The sequence below is a fragment of the Lissotriton helveticus genome, chromosome 3_1 (genome assembly GCF_964261635.1).
Source record: "Lissotriton helveticus chromosome 3_1, aLisHel1.1, whole genome shotgun sequence".
Classification (NCBI taxonomy): domain Eukaryota; kingdom Metazoa; phylum Chordata; class Amphibia; order Caudata; family Salamandridae; genus Lissotriton; species Lissotriton helveticus.
The window spans coordinates 271938719-271956941 of record NC_136061.1 but is presented as its reverse complement, the minus strand read 5'-3'; the positions used below and the strand labels follow the sequence as shown (position 1 = coordinate 271956941).

Sequence of the window (18223 nt, the reverse complement as noted above, 5' to 3'; positions counted from 1 at the left end):
TGTATTGTTCAACTGTATCTACCTGCACAAAGCCATACAGTTGTGACTCTGCATGGACAGGTTTGATGCTTAGCTGCTTTTGAACATAGCCCTGCTTTATAATAGGCATACTCACTGTAGAGCATTGCAGCTGCTTTAAAGTTATTTCCAGACCATTACCCTACACTGTACAGTGTCCCCCACCTTTCCCAGTTAAAAATACTGGCCATTTTCATGTTTTAACAATACAAGATATATAAATAGAAATTTACCGGAAATCATCTTTATTAATTTTTAACATAGCCTTTCTGTCTTTGTTTACTTTAATCATCAGTCAGGGATCAATAAGGCAGCTATGTATGACATTGTAAAGTGCTTTCTTCTTGTGTACACTGTTTACAGTATGTACTGATAAGGGTAAAAAAAATACTAGCTTTAAGCAATAGCCTTAATTTGTGTACCAGGTGGGACATTAAAATACTGGTAAAAAACGGTCCGAACAAATGTCGTTACCCAGATAAAACTGCAATGTTCCACTCACAAAGTGTCACACCCAAGGAACTGAAATGTCACACAAAGGCACATTACGTGGAAATCCTACACATAAGTAGTCCAAACGCTTAACACTTAAGTCATTTGTTAAGCTCCCCATGCTATTATAATAGCTCATCCAAGCCGTTTTGTTCAGTTGCAACCAGGTATCTGTGCGCTTGGGGTACTTACTGTTCATTTATTTGCAGGGCTAAAACTATCAGTCTGCAAAGAAGAAAAAAAACTTGGGCCTAACTTATTCTGTCACTCCTGGACTACAAGAACTTTTTGTATTCTGTAAGTTGTAATTTTGCTTATTGAAGTGTGCTCCTTGAAATGTACTAGTTTATCCAAGTAGAATTATTGCAGAGCAAAGCAAGAAACAAGTTTATGAATGTAATCTCATGGCTGCGGCTGAAGATGCTTTTATAATCGCATACATACAAATAGCAACATACCCGATTCAGAGGGGACATTTGCGATTTAATTTTTTAAGACAAAATTGGCTTTATTTTAGGTGTCTCTCGCTTTAAAGTGCCTCTGCTTCAATATATGTCAATGGGGAAACTGCATTCCTCCGATAAGTGTTCAAAGTCTTCCACTTTTAAAATGGTGGCGTAGCGACATGGGGCAATTTAGGTAGCTAATCAGGAAGTCGGATTTAAAAATCTTTATCTAACATCTCTGAATGCTGATTAAATATTTGTCTATTTGGCTCCTGTTGCTTTTTTTCAGGACTCAAAAAAATCTATAAGAGCTAACTTGATGCGTAATAGTCAATAGGTTATTCACGTGAGTTTCACTTGTTCAAAGTACTCGTCCAAAGGTCAACGCCTGACTCCCATTCCAAGATGGCAGCAACATTTGACAGATGGCCTGAAGTGGTAATGTAAATGTAATTCCGTTCATGTTTCTAAGTGAGATTGTGCGTAGAAGGAAACCATGCTAACTTACGGTTCTCTGTTGTCCATCTTGGTATGGGAAAAGAGTGTAATATTTTCAGTAGATCGAGTCTATGGAATTGAAATATACAGAATCCTGCAACAAGATGGCGAGCTAGCCTTTGTAACTGGTATACAATGCAGTTTCGTTCTAAACGTTTTCCCGTTGCATCATGGATGCCACAGAGACACTTGCGTAACAAATACTTGTCTTCATGGAACGCGGAAGGCGATCTCGCAGGAAGCACACGTATCCCCGTTCCAAGATGGAGATTGTGCTGTGAACCAGGCAGGGACCTTGCCAACGGATGAGCAGCAGTTTATTTACGACAGTTCTGTTTGGTTCCGTCCTGTTTTCAGGCCGAAGCTGGGGGAGCTGGAAGTAGCAGCAGCAGTAACAGCAGCCGCAGCAATAAGCAGGAGAGATGGCGCGCCTGGTCGCAGTGTGCAGGGACGGCGAGGAGGAGTTCCCATTCGAGAAGCGACAGATCCCGCTGTTCATCGACGACACCCTGACGGTGAGTGAGGGTGAGGGCAAGAGTGGGTGACCCGTGGTGCGGAGGTAACTGTGGCCCGGGCCTTCAAGTAGAAACAACTCGACTGCACCGGTCCCGCTTATTGTAAATTATTAAGGTGGCAGATATTGTACTAACGAAGGGAAGTTGACAGGACAGGTCTTCGATATGTGTCTTGCAGTTCCTATGTGTTCATGCCTGGAATTGTTCTTAATAATCACTTATAACAACATATAGACCCTTACCACCTCATAATATCAGTGCATTGGTATCTCAGCTGCAATATTAAACTCGAGTCCGCACCTGCAGCCTCCTGCCACATCATAATCGTTGTTGTTAAGTGTAGACGGTAAATGTGTCTGGAACTGCAGTTCACACCTATAGTATCTTATCACGTCACAGTACATATTAAGGTGTCTATGTAAAGCGTCGTTGGAGTTGTCTTGTTAGACAACACTTCCACACAGGAAGCGTTATGCTTTTTCCATATTTTGAGGAAAAACACATTTTCACCCTGCACCTAGAAAGATCACTTGCTTTACTGTTTATCAGACACTATAGCGATACAAATTGATTTAATAGAAATTAGTTTACCAGAAGTGATTCGCAGCGCCATCATTTTTAAGGCAAACGTTGTACATCTACTATCGTGTGTTTCTGTCCAATTATGTAAACAAGAGTCCATTTGAAATGAATGACTGCACGATCGCACGTTGAAAGTTCTATAACTGTTTCTAGAATCTGGACATGAGTATATAAGAGCTAAGTATATTATAGTACTACTTATCGGGTTACCTCATGTGTATTGTTTTCAGGTGATATGCCCCAGGCAATTTTTATGTATGTCAGTGATGTCTCTGTGTAAGTCTTTAAAAGAACACCATCAAAACACTGTCTGCTCATTCATTGCCCTGCCACATTAGGGCTCGTGATACTTGTGAAGACTTGCAAACCCAAATATAAAATCCTGGGGTGAAGTGGGAGTTCCTAGAGTGTACAATAACTTCTGGTTGTGATTGATAAATTCGTGTACAGTCATAGTTGAAAACATCACTCTGACAAATTCACCACCATTGTTGATTATCAGTAGTCAGAAGTTTGAGGTTGGGTGGGAATATGAATTGTTACCAGGGCAGAGTTGGGGAAATTAGGAATGAAGTCAATTCCCACATGGTCCTTTCTTTGCTGGTATTCACTTTTACCAATGTTTTCTCACTTCCAATTTGTACAGTTAGATTTGGGATTTAAAATTAACATTCTATTCTGCTATTGGAGTTCGTGGCAGATCACTCTCACTCAAATATGTATCCATGTGACACCCCCCCCCCCCCTCCTCCTCCTCCAACCCACCGCCGCATAACAAGGCCTCGGTGGGCTGCTAGGACCATGTTAATCCCCTACCCCGCCTTGTTGAGGTTGTTGTACAAATGCACCAAACACTTTATGCATAGTGGTCACCTGCTTTGACCATGGATGGGTGTTTAAGGTGGGTGTGCCAAGATCGACAAGGCTCCCCAGCCTGATTATGCTCTTTGGGGCTACATTGCTGGAGGACCACGGCCAAGCACTACACGCTTTATTGGTATTACCTATTCTCTAGCCTTTTTAAGGGAGAATGTGGTTTTCATTCTGAAATGTACTGTTGCCTTACATAACCAGATTATTATATAACTGGAAATGTAACGTTTTTATATTGATTTTTTTAATCTTATAAATGTTAGAGGCACACTTTGTACATGTGTATGATTTTAATGAACTAATAAAGTATATTAACTACAACTAGACCATGTGCGGAGGTGATCCTGCATTTTTGTCCTAGATTGCTTTTAATCATTTTGGGTTGAGTCGAAATTTTGTCCACAAACATTATTCTGAAATGTTAATTTATTTAGCGAATTGTGCATCTTATTTCTCCTCTGATACCAGAAGTGTAAATTGCCCCTTCCAAAAGTTGGCAGAGGTCGTGTGTGCTTTGCTATTGCAAATACAATTATGCATTCCATTGGATACATGGCGATCAGCATATTTCATTTCCGTGGATATACCTAAAGCATTAATTCTCAAGTCTTTGCAAAAGTTTAAAATTCCTATAGCATTTATGAAATAAGCTAGGATATTGTTTATGCTGAATCGTGGATAAATAGTGTAATTACGTTTAGACGGATGCAGACTGCCACAATCTGATTTCTTGTAGCAGTCAAGGTTAAGTTTACTCAGAAGCAAAAATGAACGTCTTAGGTTATAAACACTTGATATATTAGCATGTGACAGTAAATAATTGGGGAAGAAGACCGGCATAGAAACATTTGCTGAAGACTAGCAAAGATGGTGTTCATTTTTTATGTAATATTTATTATTTATAGAGCATACTGATTTCTTGGTTCTAAGAGGGCAACCTAATCCACATACAGTAGAAAGAAAAGAAAATGTATAATCACTGATTAAAAAGCCGAGTTTTGATTGCTTTTCAAAACGTGGCTACATTGGATTCTTCATACACGGTTGTTTGGAAGGAATTCCAATGCAGTTAGAAAGAATCCCCTGTCTTTATCAGTAACTGTTCTCATTCAGGGTACAGTTAACGTAAAACTGATTGGCCTAATGTAGGGACCTGTTTGGCTGATCAACTGTGAATGTTGGAGTCATGAAAGAGGGTCTGTGCTGGAGTACTGTTTTAAGGACCATGGTGAGGTTTTCAAAGGAAGTTAAATAAATGGCTTTTGCGTGGTGCAGCATAGATTAAATCAATGGTTTTACCACTGTACGTGGTAGCTGTTGTCATTATGTTAGAAGTTTTATATGGCACCACAAGATGGTTGACATGCACACTCCACAGCATTGCCAGCTGAGGCGCGGAGAGAGATTTGTTACAACTTTTGTGAAGTGAGTAGTTGTTGCACAGATTCAGGACAGCTTGTAGTGTGACAGGAGGAAGGAGCATTAGGCACGAGTAATAACTATGTATTTGCTGGTTTTACCTTGAGAAAGTTTTCAGACTTACACCAGCATGTTAAAGTTTGGTAGTTGGGCAGTGTCATTGCATTCTTCTTTCATATTTTATTTATGAACTTTCAGCTAACATAATAATACAAATATCATAATCATATTACACAGTAACACTAGCAATCTCATTACTTACCAGGTCTTTACCCGTTGATTCTCAATACCATGAATAGCCAACAACAGTTCAATCCGTTTCTGGTGAAGGTGCCCTCGCATCACAAAGGGAAGGTTTGGGGGTCATGGTTGCAGTCTCATTGTCTAGTATGTCTGCAAGATATGGCAGTAACTGTATCCAAATATCCTAAGGCCTCAACGTTATCAGTAGCATTCCAGAGGACAACACAGCATTCATATTGCTTATTTTTCATCCAATGTGTAGCTATTCCCCTTTCCCCCCTTTTTGGAAGTAATAACAGTATCACAAACAGGTGCCTAATAGTTTTTGATATATAAGCAACATATCCCATCAAAGCTACAACAGGTGATCTGGGAACCTCACAACCCACAATTTGGGACACCACACACAGTATTTTCACCCAGTAGGCAGCAATACTTTGGCACGCCCAGACCAGACAAAAAAAAGTCTCCCTGAGGCTAATTGCGTTGTGGATACTCATGCAGTACATAACTGTTAACTTTTTACATTGTATCTAGGAGCTTTAAGGGTAATAGTTTGTCTATAGTTAACTGCAATTGTATTTAACTGGGCACAGAAGTGGGATCAATTTCGAAATCCCATTCACTCACCCAGGTCTTTTTCCCACATCATCGTTGCTGGGATGCTCACAGTTGAAAATTGCATTCTACATAATTGATTTATGTTATTCAAAATGGTTCTTAAACGATTTGTTTTAATTTTGGACAAGAAAGTAAGACATCAACATTATCTACAACTTAAACATTTCCAAAGCACCACAAGGTTGGAGTCTTAGGGTCCGTCAATTCGACAGGTCCTATGGTAGTCGTCCAAGAGGGGAAGAGTGAGATTCGGTGGGTGGGAGTCCAAAGTGTGAGGGCACTGTGTGGGTCTGAGGGTCCATTTTTATTTGTTAAGTTATCCACCAAGCACTCGTCTTCAGATTAAGTCAATCAGAATCAATGTTCATATGTCTTTTATTCCATCAATTCGTCATCAGATTTCTTCATCCAATGTGTAACAGAATACCAGCCAACACGTGTTTCGTCTGGTCAGTCTATGACAAACAGACTTCTTCAGGGCTGTAATTGATACAGTAACCAAAGTTACAAAACATAATCCTATACTTCATATTCACAGTAAAATACACCGAATAAGTGTATCCAGAAAAAGTACAACAAGGAAGTCCCAGTCACCAAGAATAAAGCGAGAAATACCCAAAGTGTAAGGCTAATGCGTTTAATGCCCAAGAAAGAGCACCCATTCACATTGGATTAAAGTATCAGGGGAGGAGTAACGTACCTAACTTCAATCCAAATGTTGCGAAAATTAATAATGGCAATTAACCTGAAAAACCAAATGGGACCCAGTCACCAACTATACTAGCAGATAGGTCATCATAATATATACAAATTTGACCATAAAGACTCACCCATAGTATAAGGGCGAAATCATGTAGTACGTAATCTTCAATATTCCATTGATCTCCTCAGTCCAATCCAAACAAGTTTCTAATCAGAAAATAAACCTTATGTCACTTCTCATAAGCTCTCTCTTGTCTAAAGAGTTATCATTTATTCTATATACATTGAATTCTTTAGGAAAAAGGGTAAACCACATTTGGCATATGCCACCACACAATTCTATGCTCAAATTGGGCTACCACGTAGCACATATATAGTATATAAGTACTCACTATACATATATTTAATCACTAAGTCCCTAACTAAATGCATGATCCCTATACAGTTCACACCATAATCAATCCTCAATTATTTAATTTACATATAAGTACCTGTGAGCAATAGTTCGTGATCCAGTTAATAGCTCCCAAGTATTTATCAATTCGAAGTTGCCAGTCAGCAAAATTCCAAGTCCAAAACCATCGTAATTATATCTTAACATATGTATAGTGAGTACTTATATACTATATATGTGCTACGTGGTAGCCCAATTTGAGCATAGAATTGTGTGGTGGCATATGCCAAATGTGGTTTACCCTTTTTCTTGTATCAATTACAGCCCTGAAGAAGTCTGTTTGTCATAGACTGACCAGACGAAACACGTGTTGGCTGGTATTCTGTTACACATTGGATGAAGAAATCTGATGACGAATTGATGGAATAAAAGACATATGAACATTGATTCTGATTGACTTAATCTGAAGACGAGTGCTTGGTGGATAACTGTTAATGCTTAGTCAATTTTGACGCTGAATTGAGTAGTGGTAACCTACTCTCTCCACTTTGAGCACCAATTGAACCTTAATTTGCATTTACGTTTTCTTATACACGCTGTGCCCTCCAGTATAACTGTTACCAATTTAGTGAAATTGTTTCCATTTTTATTTGGGGGGTCGGTTTGACTGGGGTCCAGAGCTAAAGCAGCTGACGCGTGTTTTGTCGTTTGACACATTTTTCAAGGCTCAGGAATTCATTTGGTTGTTTCCCGTCATCTAGGGTATCTAAAATAGCGCCACACGTCACTTCTATGGGCTAGGTTACCTTGCACTCAGGCTTGTCTGCAAGTGCTGGGACGCCCCGTTGCTGGGGTAGCCATGCGCTATATAAGCCAGCATAACATAACATTTGGAGATGGGTACGCTCCAGAATGCGTCTTGCAAGGGAGATGCTATTTGCTCATGTGTACCTCCTGAGCTCCGAGGACAGGAATCAATAGAACTTGCATCCATATGATGCCGCCACTGTAACTCCTCTGAATTATCGGCTTATAGCTGTTGCCGTTAAAATGTCTTAACTACTAAGTTTTCTTTGACCTCAGCACATTATATACATTATTTTGATATTACTGGATCCCTTCCGCAAATTATTTGATTTAAAAAACTGTGCAGGTTCAATTGCTTCCTGTCCTCGGGGATCGGAGGTACACGTGAGCAAGTGGCATTTCCGTTGCAGGACGCATTCTGGAGCGTGCTTGTCTCCGAATGGTTTCTTGAGCCTTGAAGGAGTTGTCAAGTGATGAAACATGTGTCGGCTGTCTCGGTTTTGGATTTCAGTCAAATTGATTGCTTAAAGAAATGGGGGCACTTTGACTTTCGGATCCACATAGTGCCTTCATGCTTTGGACTCTTATTCATTGAGTTTCATTCTTTTGTTTCTTGGATGACTATAGGACCTGTTGGATTGACGGACCCTGATTCTCTAATTTTGTGGTGCTCTGGAAAAGTTCATTATGTTATGAATATTCAAAAATTCCTTTCTGATATTTGCTAAACACTAGATTGGTGACATGGTGTTGTTTGTCCATTTGAGCATGTTACATAATTCTTTTGATCACATTTTTAAATTTTCCCTGAATCTGTGATGTGCGAGCCTTGTTGTTTGACCACTTATAGATGATCTACAACTTGATGTGGTTTATCCGGTAGCGTACACTGCTAGTATGAAGAATATTTTTGCTTTTAGGCTATGCATAATGCAGACAATGGTTCGGTCTTGTTTACTAAAAAGGGGTAAGTGGCTTTATTAGATTAAGCTTGTACCACTTTGTGAATTATGGGGAACATTTTATGCAATACTTTTTTTATTATAGTTTGTGTACATTTTGTTCACCCTAGTAAATATGAGAGTAAATCTACCACAGACTGTTCAAAGTACGTGCTTGTCAACCTCCATAAAAGAGGCCAAGTATATCTATTGTATTTCACAGATTAGCAGTTTTGTGCTTACTCCAGTTTTTTATAGCTCAAAGATTTGAGATATTTATTGTTGGATGTTACTAGATGGTGTTGCAGAGGGCAGGGTTTGGTTGGGGTTCTCATTTAAGCGTGTGTTTATAAATATGCACATATGGGGAGGAGTTGGCCTAACGGCTAGGGCGGTCGACTTCGAATCTGGGAAACTGGGATCGAGTCTCTGCAATGACGCTGAACATCCTGTGATTTTTGGCAAATCACTCCATCTCCCTGTGCCTACCAAAAAAATGAATGTGTCTTCATGTAATGCAACTGGTGCTATGTAAAGCGCTCTGATACCCGATTCGGGTCAAGTTCGCGCTATATAAAACTCTGTAAAATAAAAAAAACACTCAATTTACAGTTTAAACAGTTGCGAGACCCAGCTCTCTAAGTTTAATAGTAATATGTTTCATAAGTGGAGCATACTCCTGTACCAATATCTGGTATCTACCTTTCACCGCATGTGTCAGTCTATGTCCAGTAATCAAATCAAGGGTACTGATTGAGCCCATAATCCTTAAGTGTTCTAGTCATGAAAAGTCCATTATCATATATTTGTCCCCCCCACATCAGCTTGTTTATCCTCAGCGAATCCATTTCCATCCCCCACCGTAATCGTACCCACCCTCCTGTCCAAATGGACCTACTAAAGTAAGTCCATAGTGGTTTAAATAAGGTTTGTGACCGTGAGATCAGTATATTAATACAACTATAGTTGGGCTTGGGCAACCACCTTTTTTAAATATCTATGCTTTCAGCTAAGGACAGCTGTAATTTTATCATTTCCTCTATCTGTATTTGCAGTCTAGTCCTAGCAGGTCATAACTGTCTATAAGAATCTGTGTGTCTATGTATATTAAATGTGCCCCCAATCTCAGTCTCCTCAAGACTGCATTAAGGCCATTTGAACAAATCAAAGGCCTTCTCTGCTTCTATGAAAGGACCAGTTGCTGAGATCTTAGGATCTATCTTGTACATAATCACAAGTAACATATAAATATTGTGTGCATTGGATTTAGCAGGTATAAACCCCGACTAGTCCCACAGCACTAGTACCATGTTCACATGTGTTAATCAGGTCACCATAACCCGCCCAATGTATTTGAATCCTGTTCTGAGGGAACAATGTTGTTAAATCAGGGATGTGGAATTTCTGTAGCCCGACGCCCAGGACATATTGTTTGTGGTCAAGGGCAATACGTTTTCATGTGTATTTTGTCCTTGGGACAAGTAGAACCAACCCCCTGCAGCACAAATCCTTAGGCTGCCAGGTTGCAGTACCCACATTATGGATCAGGGAAGGGCGATGTCTGCAGTTAAGGTAATATTTATATCCATTCATTAATGCTGTTCAAACTTGTATTTATGGTTCAATAATTGAAAGCCGTTATTAGGATGAGCTCTCTTAAGTAAACATTGTAAGCTCTGACTGCACTACTGAAAGTGGTTCCAATATAAAAATGTGTGCACACGTTTTCAAATTTTAGCAATATGAGGATATGTATAATGCTCCCAGAATTCTCTCTGATTTTATGCAAATATTTGCAGAAGCTTGAAAGCAAGATTGATGATTCTTTGCTTTCAAAATAAAATGTTCATAAAAAAATGAAAGCAGGATAACCCCAAAACATTGAGTTAAACTACTGTAAAATTTCAGGTGCCTTTTTCTTTGCAGCATCATTTAGTAATGTGTGGAAAATCAGTTCAACCAGCTTCAATATGATTATGGAAAAGAAAAATAAACCAGCATCCGCAAAGCCAATAGGTCTGAAGTTGGTGGTCCGCTTTTTATTTTTGTCAATGTGAAACTTGTTTTGGCATGGTTTTTGTAAAACCTTATTGGTGTGGGACCTGCCGGGCCCTCCCCATTATAACAAACATTGGCAAAAGCAAAAATAGTTTTTAGTCTCAAAAAGCAAACACTGCCACAGTAGTTACTGGCACTGAACAAAACAGCTTTGTGTGCCGATATGTTCCTTGTGGAAGAGCAGAAGGCTGTCACTCACAGTGAAGCCAGAAGAGAGAGGGAGGAAGGGAGGGAGAGAGAATTAATTTTATTAAACGCATACGGTCATGGTCAACGCCAGACCAAATTTGGGCCCTATTATTAAAGAAAGTCTCCAAAGTGCACCTATGGTATATGTCCTTGCATTAAGTACAGCTATACAGCTTTTGTGGATTTCCAAGAATTTACATAAGTAGGACAAGAAATAGTACTCCTAGAAAATATTCGTGAACTGTATTTTAGCATGAGCATATCTGCATGTGTAGATTTTTCCCATGTGAAAATCTGAGTGTTTGCAAGTTCACTTTCCCTCCAACCACTTCAACTCTGGAAGAAGGTTTATGTCTGCCATTGTCAGGAGTAAATTTCCAACATTTCTCTGTATGGGAAAAGATTAGAGAAGAGTTGTTGAAAACCCTTAAAACATGCAAGTTAGTAGGTTGGCACAGACCACTACCTCCAGGCCCATATATTGATCTGCGGAAATGTGTTAACGTAAAGGAATTGCAAAGTTCAAACACTACTATGCTTCGAGGCCTGGCATAATCAGAGAGGCAATATCGGAGCTCTTATATAATGAGATTGCTGCCATTATGTGTCACCGCACTACATGGCACCAAAGGGACAAGTAGATTTTGTTACAGGACAAGTAGATTTATGAAGCAACCTGCCCCATGGACAAGAAGATATTTTATAAATACTGTAAATACAAACAGGTGAAATTTGAGATGGATGTCGTCGCTTCAGTTTTCCGGCTCTTTGGAAGGATCCCTTGCTTTAGGAAGCAATTTAACAATTCAAGGATCCGAGTGTTGCTAAATGGATACACTTTCATTATTGTAGCTGTGCATGAGTCTAGGGGAGTACCAGATGGCCAACAGCTTCTTAATGACATCAAGATCGGTCTTGGTACTTAAGAAAAAAATCAATCCAAAAGAGGAATTTTTTGAATGGCCTGATTTTTATTAGGAAGTTTATTTAGGGTGGGGATTTTTCGCTCTGGATATTGTTACCCATGAATAGATATTGATGAGAATTGAGCAAGATTGTTGCAGAGTAAACGCAAAGGTTCTATGGTGGCTGAAAATGTGTGTGATTGTAGCTCTGAAATTATGTGAAATGATTTTACATTTCTAAGTTGCTGCCAAATTAGTATACTCAAGTCTCCCTACGTTTCTAATCTCAGCAACAGCAACTTTTTGCACTTTGGACATGTAGTTTGACTTTAATTCATCCACAAATTTTGGGTTATGTCTCCTATTTACGTTGTGGGAAATGTTTAAGTGTCTGAGAAGGTAAGTATAGGTCTACGATGCACTGGAGTGAATTAACTAAATTATTGAGAGCAGAATTAGGTTCTGCTTGTCTGGTATTTGTATCTGAGTTGGAGAAGCTTTCTGTGAGAGCAAAACCTATTGTTTCATGTTTAAAATGCTGCCAGTTACAAGGCAGGATAATTTTAGTAAAAGTGACAGTTGGCTACCTGTGGAGATGGGGAGCACAAAAGTGATGCCATGGTGAACCGCCTAAATAAAATGAATGGGATCTCTTACTACATTTATATTGTTAGAGGCGCAGATAGGTTCTAGTAAGTGCCCTGCATCATGATTTGCTTATTTGATAGCTGTAGGTTTAAGGGCAGCTGAGTCAATCAGAAATGTAGGGCAGGGTTATTCTGGCATTCCAACCCACAGATTAAGATTTGATCAAGACATGAGGCATGACTTATGCTTCCATATGCTCCCCCACCGCTTTGCAAAATGTTTGCAACTCTGGTTACAATTTTCAGTTGCTAATCATGGGATTGCATTTTTGCTAAAACACCCAAGCTTGACTTGTTTCTAGCCATGCACAGCAGCTTTCATGTTAAAATATTTAAAATCTATAGAGTCTGTTCAGCCAGTAGCATAGTCCACAACCAGCAGCACGTCCAACTTACCTTTGCTGCTACTGGCCAGCTATCCCTCTTTACTGATCACTACGCTTTTAAAATGGTGTGTACCACGATCTCCTATGTTCCAGGGTCTCTGTAATCCAAACATCAGCATTTCATCTCCCGGTGCCAAACGGTTCCCAGCATTTTAGTCTTTGCATTTAGCATGTCACTGCTACTGTGCCAACTCTTGCCTCCCACCCCAACCTGCTCCCTTCTATAATGTCCGGATGAGCTCCCCTTCCTTGGTTGTAGAAGGTAGATCCTAACTCCGTGGCATTTACAAAGTCTTCCTTAGCCAGTGTGCAGATATTGTTGTCCTTGTACCCAGGTATGTCCGTCTGAGGTTTAGAATAGGTCCTAAAGTCATTATGTGGCACTTGTCAGTAGTGTATCATTAACCGTGGTACCCTTCGAGAGACAAAATGGATACAATTCCATAACTAAGGGTGGGGAAGCTAGACCATCCGTTTGGATGGGGTGGGCAGTTAGATCCTTGTAGCCAAGGTTCAGTATAACAATTTCTCTACCACATGAACACAAGATCTTAATACACAGATTTAACCAGCAGCCTAACAGACTCATGATGGTATGTTTAGCTATACTCCCAGGGAATTTACTTTCCCTCTCATAATTCAGTGAAGATACTCACCTTGTTGTATATGTACCTAACCCAGGAATCGAATGAGAATATAAAAATAAATGCTTTGGGAAGATCCAGATTAGAGCAACCTGGAAGAATTGTTTTTTGTTGTTGCTCTCAATGTGGTATTTGTTTGTAGCCTTTGTATAGTCTAAACCCTAACTAATAGGAGGCAGAACTCCTCCTTTTTATTTTTTTTTATAAATGTAAGCATCATTGTGAGGTCTTCAGGAGTTCATGGATGTCTTACCGGATCCTGGGTGAATAGATTGAAAATGCCTGTCTTGGCTTGTTGTTTCGTTTTTCATTTTTGGTCTTTAGTCTGATGGTGTCATGACTATGCGAGTTCCAAAAGCCACCTGAGATGGTGAGATTGCCAGCCTGTGTATGAAATGTGTCAAATGCAGCAGACTGATTTTAAGTAAAAGTATGAAATCTTATTCTGCATGCTTTTCTGTTTTTTTCTAAAGTTCCCAACTGCTTTACTTGTTGCATGGTTTGTGCATTTTGTTTCCAGTTAAAACAGGAATGCTTAATAATAATTTGAATGAATACAGAAAGGTAGCAGAGCATACACGTTCAATTGTAAAGCGAGTTAGCAATTCAACAAGTGAGTCCGTGGTGGTTTATATTCTCGTACTGTTTTAATTATTCAGGGTACAGTTACAGCCTGTACCTGGAAGAAACCTCATTAACAGTACACACACCGATGGACTAAACGATACACTATCAACAACTAATTTAAGCATACTTTATTTGCCACTCTCAGCTTATACTACCTACTACAGGGCACAATACAATACAAACCATTGTTAATACTGTTTCTTTAGATAGAGCTATAAATGTATTTCTACTGTGGTCCTGGTCCATCTACAAACCTATTCAAAGCTTTGATAAATTCCCACGGGACGAAACCGGTGTTGACTGTTCTATTGTACTTGGAATAATTAAATAACAAGGGAATATAAGCCACCATGGATTCACCAGTTGAATTTCTTATTCACATGACATTTGAACATCCTGTGCTCTAGCTTCTTGTAGTCATATTTGGTAGAAGCTACAACTACACCTGTTGGTAGCAGGGTGTCTGATGTTGTTAGGCCGTGATACATGCATTTGCATGTTGCATTGCTCACAATTATCCAACTGTATAAATTGGGGTGTGTGGCAGTTTCATCCATAGCTGTCACTGTTATAGTGAATAATTCCTTTTTTAAATAACATTTTTCATTATCTTGTGCTAAATGATTTTAGTTGAATCCTTGAGTAATAGAATGAGACAATGAAAACACTTACTGGTTCATTCTTGATTTCGGACCTTGAAGTTATTTAGTTGAGACCTAAAGAGCAAATTGACTGGCTCGCTATACCTCAATAAGGCTCTGTCTTTATTTCTCTGAAATCTCATTGAAAACAAGACTTTTTTTTAGGTATGAATGGAGTAATTTCTCATTTGCTAGTTGAGACCTATTGGAAGCCTGATAAGTACCTTCTTTAGCTGATTAGTGCCAATAACAGCGTAGCTGAGATCTCCAAGACGGACCATATTAATTAAAATAGGTGGATTTTAATTTGTGACTATTTCGATGAGTATAACGGATTGAACGGGTGAGTGAACTCAATAGGATCCTTGAGTTATTTGGGTGTGTTTATTTTTAGAGACTTGAAAGGCTGAGGTGCTGTTGTTGAACAGCTTTTGGTGAATTGTGTTTAAAGGTTCAATTAGTGCTCAAGTCTCCATCATAATGCATTTGGACATTCAAAGAGTAGGCAATTTCTGCTGTTGTGAAACATTTGTTACTTTGCTTTTGGGTGGATGTTCCACATATGTGTGCAATGATCATCACCCACAACCTGAAGAAATCAAGGTTGTAGCAACCAGTGCTCACAGCAGCTATCTCCACAGTACCATTAAGAAGCTAGAGATCGTGGGATATAGATAAAATGGAGTACCTTGAATGTAATCTTCTAAAATGGAGTACCTTGAATGTAATCTTCTACAATATTTGAGGGAATTCAGGCTATTAGAGATGCATCAGAATAGTGGCGACCCCATAATATTCTTGCTGTAAGGCTTTGAATAGGTTTGTTTCCAGAGACTAGGTTGTCCTCGCATGGTGATGATGTTAATAGTTATTGTAATTGGAAATATATCAAAATGAATTTATTTATTTTTCGGGTGGTTTTCCAAATGTAGTGTAGCTCCTATTTTCCCAATAGGCTCTGCGCATTGGAATAGTACCTACAGCAGTAAAGGCCTAGGCCAGACGTTAACTAGGTCTACTACTGTCGATACTAGACTTAATTTTTGGGTTTGCCAGCTAAGCTCAGAGTTCGCTAGAAACTTTCTCGAATGTTCAAGGAAGGATTAACTTCCCTGATTAGACAAGAAGGGATTTAGTTTCTGACAACCATAGAACATGACAACTTTGCTCTCCCCTAATCAAGAGTCAATCTCGAGAGTCGTGTGAGCACAAGGCAATTATTTTACTCAGTCAGTACGTGCATTCTTAGTCTCATCAGAATGTAGAGAAAAGGAAGAGACGGGCGTGTTCAATAAAAGATGTTATTTATTGATCAGTCTCTTTTCTCGTACAAGAGAAATGGATCGATATTATTGCAATACTTATAGTTAAGTAAAGTGCATACATTAGAAGCAATAGTATAAAATAATACTGTAAAAACATTGATATGGTTTCTGAGCCATATGATGTTTAAAATGATTAAAATATATTTACATACACATATACATTTGACTAAACGTACTCAACTGGTGTTTCTAAATACGCCTACCCCGTGTACCTGACCTAAGTCTAATGCGTGGGCGGGAATAGAAAGTTACAGTTTAAGTTAAGTTTGTTTTTGCCAAGTGAATAACTAAAGAATTCTCTGTGAGGGGTTATTCAGTTCTGTACCTGGAATTTAGGATGAATGAGGAATGGTATCTCTTTCTCTGCTCTCGATATTCCAGGCTGCCTGCGAGGGCTACCCGGAAGCGCCGGTGCTGGGTCTCTCGGCTTGAGATAGCAGCGCGTCTCTCAGCGCGTCAGGAAGGCGGGGCTGCTGCCAGCGGGGTCTGCTTCTGCTCTCGGCTTCGGCAAGTATGGCTGCTCCGTCTTGTCACCACGCGTGTGTTTGCATAGGGCAAGGTCGGCAATATTTATACCTTAAAGGTGCCGGGATTGACGTAAGGATGGACATAGGTACGTCAATAAAGATGTCATACGACTTGCTCGTTAGCACATTCTTTACTAAAGTTCTCTGTGAAATCAAAACAATGGCCGCACGGATTATCCAGGTTGTCATAGGTTTGATTTGTTATGAGAACGTCGTATGCCTTATCAGGGGCTGGAGGAATGTCGCTTGTCTAATTAGATCTCAAGCGTTATGACCTAATCAGATAACACGTTCCTGTGCCGTAGTGTGACTGCGTCAGATAACGGTATCTGCATCCTGGGGGATTTCTTGCCTCATGGGCTGACTGTTAGTTAACTAGCTAGGTAGTTTAACCAGAATAGGGTCAGGAATAGGGGGATCGATTCAGAACCTATAGAAATACACGACACCCACTCCACGCTAACTATGGTCATATCTACTAATCTATGCATAGTATAACATAGTACAACATACTATAGAGTATAGTGTATACCTTACCACCCCAAAATACATAAATGCATTTTGAAATTTTCAAATATACTGAAAAATTGCAGTCATATATATTGTATGCACTTAAGCTATGAATTAAATGCAAAATTAAACACGCATTGTTATGCATTATTGCTTTTTGGTATATGAGAAATACACATGAAATGGCTCTTAATATAGCTATACAGAAAGGAAGGTCGAGACCATTTCATCACATAATAAAATATTTGTGAACATACCAGCGGGCAGCTAAAGTCTATATAAAGTATCTAAAATAGAAATCTTAGTTCTCTAGGAATAGTTTCTTACTTTAAGCAGAAGATCAGTGTCCCGGGGAAAAAATATATAGAAATTTTTTTTTAAGGGCTTGCTGAAAAAAGTTGCTGTCCGTGAACTGGATTGTAATTGTTCATGTGACTTTATTTTTAAAGTTGAAGGCCGAATTCAGGGAACGCCGTGTGCGAGTTTACTCAAAAGTCTCTATTTCTGTTCCGGAGAGAACATCATATCATTCAGGCTTTCGAAAAAACTGTCAACAGCTTCATGGGAAAGTTCCACTAAGTCGGAAATAGGGGTAACCATGCATTCGTGCGCATGATTGTCTCCATTGACATTCTGATTTGCATTGCTGACAGAAGGTCGTACCTGTTCGATGCTGCTTTCATCTCGAACTTCACTACCCTTCAATCGTAGTGGTGAAGATTCCAGGAATGCCGTCATCAGAATTGGCAGCCTTTGAGGGCAGCACAGTGCGTGAACCTTGGTAGGAACCAACAGTGTATCTGCATCCACCGGCGCATCCGATTGTAGCGTCAGACAGGTGTCTAACACGCATTCTTCTCCGCATAGCAGACACCTTAGTACAGGTAAAACACACCTTTGCCACATTGGTCGAAATGATAGAAACCAAGTCATGTTTAGGTCTCTAAGCCGGGATAGTCCCAGGATTTTTGATATCCGGTCCCGGTATCCAATGGCTAGGATCGTATCTTCCATTGTCGCGAGAGTTTGATCTGTGACATGGGTTGCCATAACGGAAAATAAGGACTAGGAATAGGATTCCTGCAATTAGTCCCAGGATCAGGGGAAGTCCGCCGAAAATCGAATGGACGAAATCTGGAAAAATACCCAGTATGGCTTTGAATGGTGTTAATGCCATCGAAAATACTGTCTTAAATACCTTTGAGACCCCAGT

The 18223-nt window shown here is 39.6% G+C and overlaps 1 protein-coding gene across 5 annotated transcripts in view; it reads left to right on the top strand.

Annotated features, from left to right (window-relative positions):
• The window catches only part of GGNBP2 (gametogenetin binding protein 2), a 668014-nt gene that overhangs the window by 159018 nt on the left and 490773 nt on the right, over nt 1-18223 (top strand). For 3 of the 5 annotated variants that reach the window (XM_078679791.1, XM_078679787.1, XM_078679786.1), the window contains exon 1: nt 1674-1969. The exons of 1 other annotated variant lie outside the window; for it this stretch is intronic. In XM_078679791.1, coding sequence (XP_078535917.1) covers nt 1877-1969 — 93 coding nt within the window. In that variant the 5' untranslated portion in view covers nt 1674-1876. Of the gene's footprint in view, nt 1-1643; nt 1970-18223 lie in introns of those variants that run through there. One more of the 5 variants, XM_078679790.1, reaches the window with a different exon arrangement.